The sequence below is a fragment of the Nanorana parkeri genome, unplaced genomic scaffold (assembly GCF_000935625.1).
Source record: "Nanorana parkeri isolate BGI_ZX_2015 unplaced genomic scaffold, ASM93562v1 scaffold1170, whole genome shotgun sequence".
Classification (NCBI taxonomy): domain Eukaryota; kingdom Metazoa; phylum Chordata; class Amphibia; order Anura; family Dicroglossidae; genus Nanorana; species Nanorana parkeri.
Window position 1 is genome coordinate 391150 of NW_017307438.1, and position 9393 is coordinate 400542.

The 9393-nt window shown below is 49.7% G+C and overlaps 1 protein-coding gene across 1 annotated transcript in view; it reads left to right on the forward strand.

The window, feature by feature from the left end:
* SCN1B (sodium voltage-gated channel beta subunit 1) overlaps positions 1 to 9393 on the forward strand; it is a 19295-nt gene that overhangs the window by 4074 nt on the left and 5828 nt on the right. The window contains exons 2-3 of the mRNA XM_018568313.1: positions 6548 to 6714; positions 8832 to 9069. Coding sequence (XP_018423815.1) covers positions 6548 to 6714; positions 8832 to 9069 — 405 coding nt within the window. The remainder of the gene's footprint in view (positions 1 to 6547; positions 6715 to 8831; positions 9070 to 9393) is intronic.

Sequence of the window (9393 nt, forward strand, 5' to 3'; positions counted from 1 at the left end):
TGTCTGTTTAAGAACTAATAAGGATCTGAGACACGCCGACACTTCTCATTGTCTTCTCTTATACAATGTAACCGAATTATGCAAACAACAGGGGCCCCTGCTTATGTCAAGATGATAATTACGGGGTTAATACGCGGCAGGCGGCGTATAAACCGGGAATTAATTAGCCGATGGATCGGCTTTGAAGGCGCAAACAAAGATTGCCGGGCAAATGTCACTTCTGATGCGCCAATCTGTATCATGTACGGGGATGAAAAGGCATTTTGTGTTCCATAGAAAGCCGTTTATTGCTTGTTATTAAATTGATGGATCTTATTATATACGAGGAGAGACCTGCCAGAGGACCTGTATTTCTGTCCATCCAGTCCAGATTTACACGGCTCTGCCACTCAGCATAGCCCTGTACAGCAGGGGAGGGGATTCATTCTTTCCCTGCTGCAGTCTCACTATCACTTACAGGTCTCCCCCTCACCCCGTGACTGGCAACGTCAGAAGTTCCTGAGCCGAGGCTCAAGGGGCCATATAGATGACATTTTTAGAAGTTCCTCAGCGGAGGTTCTACAAGCCATCTAGATGGTATTGTTAGACGTCCCTCAGCCGAGGTTCTTCAAGCCATCTAGATGGTATTGTCAGACGTCCCTCAGCCGAGGGTCTACAAGCCATCTAGATGGAATTGTTAGACGTCCCTCAGCCGAGGGTCTACAAGCCATCTAGATGGAATTGTTAGACGTCCCTCAGCCGAGGGTCTACAAGCCATCTAGATGGAATTGTTAGACGTCCCTCAGCCGAGGGTCTACAAGCCATCTAGATGGAATTGTTAGACGTCCCTCAGCCGAGGGTCTACAAGCCATCTAGATGGAATTGTTAGACGTCCCTCAGCCGAGGGTCTACAAGCCATCTAGATGGAATTGTTAGACGTCCCTCAGCCGAGGGTCTACAAGCCATCTAGATGGAATTGTTAGACGTCCCTCAGCCGAGGGTCTACAAGCCATCTAGATGGAATTGTTAGACGTCCCTCAGCCGAGGGTCTACAAGCCATCTAGATGGAATTGTTAGACGTCCCTCAGCCGAGGGTCTACAAGCCATCTAGATGGAATTGTTAGACGTCCCTCAGCCGAGGGTCTACAAGCCATCTAGATGGAATTGTTAGACGTCCCTCAGCCGAGGGTCTACAAGCCATCTAGATGGAATTGTTAGACGTCCCTCAGCCGAGGGTCTACAAGCCATCTAGATGGAATTGTTAGACGTCCCTCAGCCGAGGGTCTACAAGCCATCTAGATGGAATTGTTAGACGTCCCTCAGCCGAGGGTCTACAAGCCATCTAGATGGAATTGTTAGACGTCCCTCAGCCGAGGGTCTACAAGCCATCTAGATGGAATTGTTAGACGTCCCTCAGCCGAGGGTCTACAAGCCATCTAGATGGAATTGTTAGACGTCCCTCAGCCGAGGGTCTACAAGCCATCTAGATGGAATTGTTAGACGTCCCTCAGCCGAGGGTCTACAAGCCATCTAGATGGAATTGTTAGACGTCCCTCAGCCGAGGGTCTACAAGCCATCTAGATGGAATTGTTAGACGTCCCTCAGCCGAGGGTCTACAAGCCATCTAGATGGAATTGTTAGACGTCCCTCAGCCGAGGGTCTACAAGCCATCTAGATGGAATTGTTAGACGTCCCTCAGCCGAGGGTCTACAAGCCATCTAGATGGAATTGTTAGACGTCCCTCAGCCGAGGGTCTACAAGCCATCTAGATGGAATTGTTAGACGTCCCTCAGCCGAGGGTCTACAAGCCATCTAGATGGAATTGTTAGACGTCCCTCAGCCGAGGGTCTACAAGCCATCTAGATGGAATTGTTAGACGTCCCTCAGCCGAGGGTCTACAAGCCATCTAGATGGAATTGTTAGACGTCCCTCAGCCGAGGGTCTACAAGCCATCTAGATGGAATTGTTAGACGTCCCTCAGCCGAGGGTCTACAAGCCATCTAGATGGAATTGTTAGACGTCCCTCAGCCGAGGGTCTACAAGCCATCTAGATGGAATTGTTAGACGTCCCTCAGCCGAGGGTCTACAAGCCATCTAGATGGAATTGTTAGACGTCCCTCAGCCGAGGGTCTACAAGCCATCTAGATGGAATTGTTAGACGTCCCTCAGCCGAGGGTCTACAAGCCATCTAGATGGAATTGTTAGACGTCCCTCAGCCGAGGGTCTACAAGCCATCTAGATGGAATTGTTAGACGTCCCTCAGCCGAGGGTCTACAAGCCATCTAGATGGAATTGTTAGACGTCCCTCAGCCGAGGGTCTACAAGCCATCTAGATGGAATTGTTAGACGTCCCTCAGCCGAGGGTCTACAAGCCATCTAGATGGAATTGTTAGACGTCCCTCAGCCGAGGGTCTACAAGCCATCTAGATGGAATTGTTAGACGTCCCTCAGCCGAGGGTCTACAAGCCATCTAGATGGAATTGTTAGACGTCCCTCAGCCGAGGGTCTACAAGCCATCTAGATGGAATTGTTAGACGTCCCTCAGCCGAGGGTCTACAAGCCATCTAGATGGAATTGTTAGACGTCCCTCAGCCGAGGGTCTACAAGCCATCTAGATGGAATTGTTAGACGTCCCTCAGCCGAGGGTCTACAAGCCATCTAGATGGAATTGTTAGACGTCCCTCAGCCGAGGGTCTACAAGCCATCTAGATGGAATTGTTAGACGTCCCTCAGCCGAGGGTCTACAAGCCATCTAGATGGAATTGTTAGACGTCCCTCAGCCGAGGGTCTACAAGCCATCTAGATGGAATTGTTAGACGTCCCTCAGCCGAGGGTCTACAAGCCATCTAGATGGAATTGTTAGACGTCCCTCAGCCGAGGGTCTACAAGCCATCTAGATGGAATTGTTAGACGTCCCTCAGCCGAGGGTCTACAAGCCATCTAGATGGAATTGTTAGACGTCCCTCAGCCGAGGGTCTACAAGCCATCTAGATGGAATTGTTAGACGTCCCTCAGCCGAGGGTCTACAAGCCATCTAGATGGAATTGTTAGACGTCCCTCAGCCGAGGGTCTACAAGCCATCTAGATGGAATTGTTAGACGTCCCTCAGCCGAGGGTCTACAAGCCATCTAGATGGAATTGTTAGACGTCCCTCAGCCGAGGGTCTACAAGCCATCTAGATGGAATTGTTAGACGTCCCTCAGCCGAGGGTCTACAAGCCATCTAGATGGAATTGTTAGACGTCCCTCAGCCGAGGGTCTACAAGCCATCTAGATGGAATTGTTAGACGTCCCTCAGCCGAGGGTCTACAAGCCATCTAGATGGAATTGTTAGACGTCCCTCAGCCGAGGGTCTACAAGCCATCTAGATGGAATTGTTAGACGTCCCTCAGCCGAGGGTCTACAAGCCATCTAGATGGAATTGTTAGACGTCCCTCAGCCGAGGGTCTACAAGCCATCTAGATGGAATTGTTAGACGTCCCTCAGCCGAGGGTCTACAAGCCATCTAGATGGAATTGTTAGACGTCCCTCAGCCGAGGGTCTACAAGCCATCTAGATGGAATTGTTAGACGTCCCTCAGCCGAGGGTCTACAAGCCATCTAGATGGAATTGTTAGACGTCCCTCAGCCGAGGGTCTACAAGCCATCTAGATGGAATTGTTAGACGTCCCTCAGCCGAGGGTCTACAAGCCATCTAGATGGAATTGTTAGACGTCCCTCAGCCGAGGGTCTACAAGCCATCTAGATGGTATTGTCAGACGTCCCTCAGCCGAGGTTCTACAAGCCAGGCAGATGACATTTTCTGAGGTCTGAGAGCCTGCGTGCTTTTCCCGGTCACATTATGGCTGATTGCTCTTTAATTGAGCTTCATCCAGATTCATTGATGTCTTCTGGTCCTCAAACAAGATCAGCTTGCCATATGTGTCGCTCGGCCAGACCTCCCCACCGGTCAATCACTAATGTCTCTTCCTGGAATCCACGCAGAGACATTCCCATATTCCTGACATTCACCTTCCCACGGGGCCACTAATTCCAATACTCTCTCCGGCCAATCATATAAAAGGTGGGGGAGGGGTAAGGGTCATGAAATTATCATTGACAGCTCCTAAGCCGAGAAAGTAATACAAAGCCATATGAACACCGGGCTCCATTAACATAGATGAGCACCATGGTGAGGCGACTTGTATATTGGGCTCCATTCACAAACATTCCAAGGGATCTTTACTTTAGTCATGTGACTCTAACTCTCAAACCCCATTGGACCTAAAGCTGAACTCTGGGATAAAAAATATTGTCCTCATACAAGAGTCATCTGTATTCTTCCTTGAATCTTGGTGGGCTTCATTAAAATCAGTCTGCCACGAAGGTTCTTGTTCAGGCACTTCCTGTTATAGGGTGACAACGCCCTGTCTCTGTCTCTCATTTGTGTTCCTGGGTTGTCACCCAGCCACAAGGGAGACTACAAGTGACCATTTTAACACACATGACCCGGCCATGGTCCACTGTTGTCACCATCAGGAAACCCGCCCTGGGAACTGTCGTGCAGCCCTCGCTGACGTGCATGTGGGCAGGAAGTGGCTGCAAAGGGGCTGCAGTAGATCAGCAGCTCTGGAATGTAGCAATGGGTGGAGATGATGTATTTACTTTCAAAACAACTGTTTATGATAGGCAAGGACTGCAGGGTGCCGGCACGGAGGGGTTAAGAGTAAAGCCGATCCATTAAGAGACGTCTTCCCCGAGTTGTGAATTTCCCAGCCAGGCAAAATTTCCATTAAAAGGCAGCTCGTGGGGAAGGGCTGGTTGAGCCCGGGGGGGCATAGATGCTGCCTCAGCACACGGCTCATTCCCATTACATTAATGCTGAGCATCCGTTCTTTCTACCCACAAAAAATCTGGTCATGTGACCTTGGCCAAAGTTAGTTTGGAGGGCGCCAGTTATTAAATCTGCTTCTATTACGCCTTCCCCGGTCTTGTCCCTATTACAGCTCTTGTCCCTCTCCCAGCCTGCAATTGGACAGTGAAAGGAGAAGCAGAAGACTGATGAGCTCATCTCAGTCACTCTGCTCTCTCCTCCTATCAGCATATCCCTCTGACCTCCCACAGAGATCAAAGTTCCCCTCATCTGCTGAGGGATGGCACCGTCTTTGCTCAGGCATCATCCAGGGAAAGGAAAACTAATTGTAAAACGGTCATTGAAAATATTCGCCGATCGCAGATACGCCAATGTCCGCCTTTAACGTCATGAACACTAATGGCCAAAAAGCGCGGTTTTAAGGCACTCGCATCCTGCAAACGTTCCAGGCTCTTCGCGGGACCTTCCATAGATTGCTTACTGCTCGGCTACATCCTGGCCGCCCTCTCCAGAGCATCAATAATTAAACAGCGTCGAGTCATAGTGCGCTCTACAGCCAGATCAGGACTTCGTGTCTATGGACACAGAGGAGCTGGCGGAGTTCATGGCCGACGTGCAACAAAGGATTCGATCAGAAGCTTCTAGAAAACAATGTGATCAATGGAATCCTGTGTATGATCAATAGAATCCTGTGTATGATCAATAGGTTCCTGTGTGTGATCAATAGGTTCCTGTGTGTGATCAATAGAATCCTGTGTGTGATCAATAGAATCCTGTGTGTAATCAATAGGTTCCTGTGTGTGATCAATAGGTTCCTGTGTGTGATCAATGGATCCTCTGTGTGATCAATGGATCCTCTGTGTGATCAATAGGTTCCTGTGTGTGATCAATAGGTTCCTGTGTGTGTGATCAATAGGTTCCTGTGTGTGATCAATGGATTACTGTGCCCGATTAATGGGTTCCTGGGTATGATCTATAGGTTCCTGTATGTGTAATCAATAGAGTCCTGTGTGTGATCAATGAGTTCCTGTGTCTGATCAATGACTTCCTGTGTGTGATCAGTGACTTCCTGTGTGTGATCAATGACTTCCTGTGTGTGATCAATGACTTCCTGTGTGTGATCAGTGACTTCCTGTGTGTGATTAATGGGTTCTTGTGTCTGATCAATTACTTCCTGTGTGTGATCAGTGACTTCCTGTGTGTGATCAGTGACTTCCTGTGTGTGATCAATGACTTCCTGTGTGTGATCAGTGACTTCCTGTGTGTGATCAGTGACTTCCTGTGTCTGATCAATGACTTCCTGTGTCTGATCAATGACTGCCTGATCACACACAGACTATGGGAGATTTAAAGAAGCTGCTGGGACTTGTAGTTCTGTATTTGTTAGTGTGCTGCTATCTGGACACTGGGACTGCTGGGACTTGTGGTGCGCCCCCCTCAATACATACCCCCCCCCAGCATTGGGTCCTGTGTGCTCTCTCTCTCTCTCTCTCTCTCTGCTCTCCCCCCCCCTCTCTCTCTCTCTCTCTCTCTCTCTCTGCCCCTAGGGGTCATGTGATCTCTGTGAAATGTGATACAACGAAGTGTTACAATGGCTGCACTAAACATGAAAAGATGTGATGACAGGTCCACTTTAAGTGCGATGTCAGGTGCATGGAAGCTGACTGTGAACTTGCCGCTGTGTCCTCACCCCTGCGTGTCTTTCTCTTGCCCTCTAGCGCCCCCCTGCTGGACAGGCTGCGTAGAGGTAGAATCCGAAACGGAAGCGGTGGTCGGCCATGAATTTAAGATCCGGTGCATCTCCTGTAAGAAGAGGGGGGAGACGGTCGCCAAAACCTTCACCCAGTGGTTCTTCAGAGGGGAGAACATGGAAACGTTTGACGAGGTGAGTTCATGCCGGTAATGTATTAAAACTCCGCCCTCCCCCATCAGGCTTCACAGTTGTTCCGGCTCCAATTCCTGGACTGAAATGCCTTACTTTGATTTCACTGCACGCTGTGAGCTTCTCACAAAGTGTATTCGAATCTGAAGCAAGTCAGACAGAGCCCGCCTCCATTCCTGGCTGGGGGGGGGGCATCAAGCATCATGTAGCGCATTCCTCCCCTTGGCTCCACCCCTTTCATTAATTGGATTACAGTTCAATCTTGGAGTCTCAGCATCATATGTGGGTCAACGGCATGCAAATACAGCCTAGGAACTGCTCCGCCCATCAAGGCGGTTTAATATTTGCATAACTCCTCCCAAGAGGGCTCTTAAGAGGCGTTCTGAGACAAGTGGGCGTTACCTAGGTCGGTCTACGCGGTCAAGAACGCCCACTCCTCTAGACCAACATCCGACCATCGAGGCATTTTTATATTTGCATAACTCCTCCCAAGAGGGCTCTTAAGAGGCGTTCTGAGACAAGTGGGCGTTACCTAGGTCGGTCTACGCGGTCAAGAACGCCCACTCCTCTAGACCAACATCCGACCATCGAGGCATTTTTATATTTGCATAACTCCTCCCAAGAGCCAGCCCACTGGGGGAGGGCTCCTGAGAGCTGTACTGAGACAGGGTGCTGTAATGTTTTCACAAGTGGGCGTTACCTAGGGCGGTCTACGCGATCAGGAACGCCCACTCCTCTAGACCAACATCCGCCCATCGAGGCATTTTGATATTTGCATAACTCCTCCCAAGAGCCAGCCCACTGGAGGAGGGCTCTCGAGAGCTGCACTGAGACAGGGCGCTGTGATGGTTTGAGGAAGCTATGTGCAGCACCCTGCCGGCCCCTCCCACTAGCCATGATCTGCCTGCACTGCATAGGGAAGAGGAGGGGGAGGAGCTTGGGAAGCCAAAATATAAGGAGGTTAAACTTCAGCTTTAAGGAAATGTCCGCAGCGTCTGGATGAGAATTATCTCGGCAGATGTGACGAGCTCCGACTTTCCTCCCCGCAGCCGACAGCCATACGGAACTTCAAAGGTTCTCCGGCAGCTCTGCGCTCCGCGACAGATCATCATTCGCATTCGCGAAAGTCATAAATATTCAAACGCCGGCTTTTCACTTTTCTATCATGTGATCAATCTATTAATAACGCTCCCCGCTGATTGGAGGATTCCGTCACTGTGGAGAGACGGGGGGACCTCCAGGGACATTGCCATGTATTCGGAATCCTTTCCTCAATAACCACAAAATATATGAATCCCCCTGGTGTCTTTATTAGAGGAGGGGGCGGAGACAAGAGCGGTCACCCTGCACAAGGAGAGAGAGTGGAAGTGGCCGGTCTTTATTACAGGAGGGGGGCGGAGACAAGACCAGTCACCCTGCACAGGCAGAGAGAGCAGCAGTGACCGATCTTTATTACAGGAGGGGGCGGAGACAAGATCAGTCACCCTGCACAGGCAGAGAGAGCAGCAGTGACCGATCTTTATTACAGGAAGCTTCAGCATGGGGGAGATTTTCCATCACTTCCTATTCTTTCTCTGAACAGGAAGTGGGGAGATTCTGTACCTTAGCTGTACTGTCTGACCCCCATCACCTTAATAGAAAAAGGAGAGATTTTCCCTTGCTTCCTGTTTAATCTAACACCCGTCAGCTGGACAGGAAATGTGGAGATTTCCCTCACTTCCTGTTCTGTCTGACACACTCATCACCTGAATAGAAAGAGGTCATCTTTTGCCCTCACTTCCTGTTTAGTCGGACACCCATCACCTGGACAGGAGATTGGGACATTCTCCCTCACTTCCTGTTCTGCTTGACACCAATCACTCACCTGCATAGAAGGGGGACATTTTGCCCTCACTTCCTGTTTGGTCTGACAACCTGGACAGGAGATTGGGAGGTTCTCCAACACTTCCTGTTCTGTCTAATACCTATCAGCTGGATAGAAAAAGGGGAGATTTTTCTTCACTCTGTCACCTGGACAGGAAGCGAGGAGATTTCCCTCACTTCCTGTTCTGTCTGACACCTGTCACCTGGACAGGAAGTTCTGTCCGTTTTATAACGAGTGTTGTTTTGTCGTGCGGCAGATCCTCATCTACCAATGGCCGCGCCAGCACATCCTGGATCACCGTTTCGTAGGGCGGCTGAAATGGAACGGCAGCGCCCACTCGGAAGACTTGCAGGACATGTCCGTCGTCATCACCAACGTCACCCACAACCACCAGGGGGAGTACATGTGCCGGGTCAACCGCACGCTCAGCTTCGATAGCCACGAATACAACACCAACGTCACCAAATTCATCCAGGTGGTCGTGGTGGACAAAGGTGAGGCGGGAACCAGATCGGGGGAGGGGTGGGGGTGGTGACCCCGCGGGTAGAGGTGACCTAAAGGTGTCACTGTCGGCAAAGAAAGAAAGAAGAAGGAAATGTTTACAAATGTGAATAAAGTTTTATAAATAGAAGAAGAAGATGTTTATAAATATAGAAGAGAATGTTTATAAATAGACTCGTTCTCGATTCGTTTCATTCCAAAATGAAATTCGGACGAAACTTTGGACATTCGGAGGCATCGGAATCTCCGAAATGAAAAACAGAAAGAATCCGATGCATCCGAAATTCTTTTCCGAATGTCATTCTGAATGAATGGAA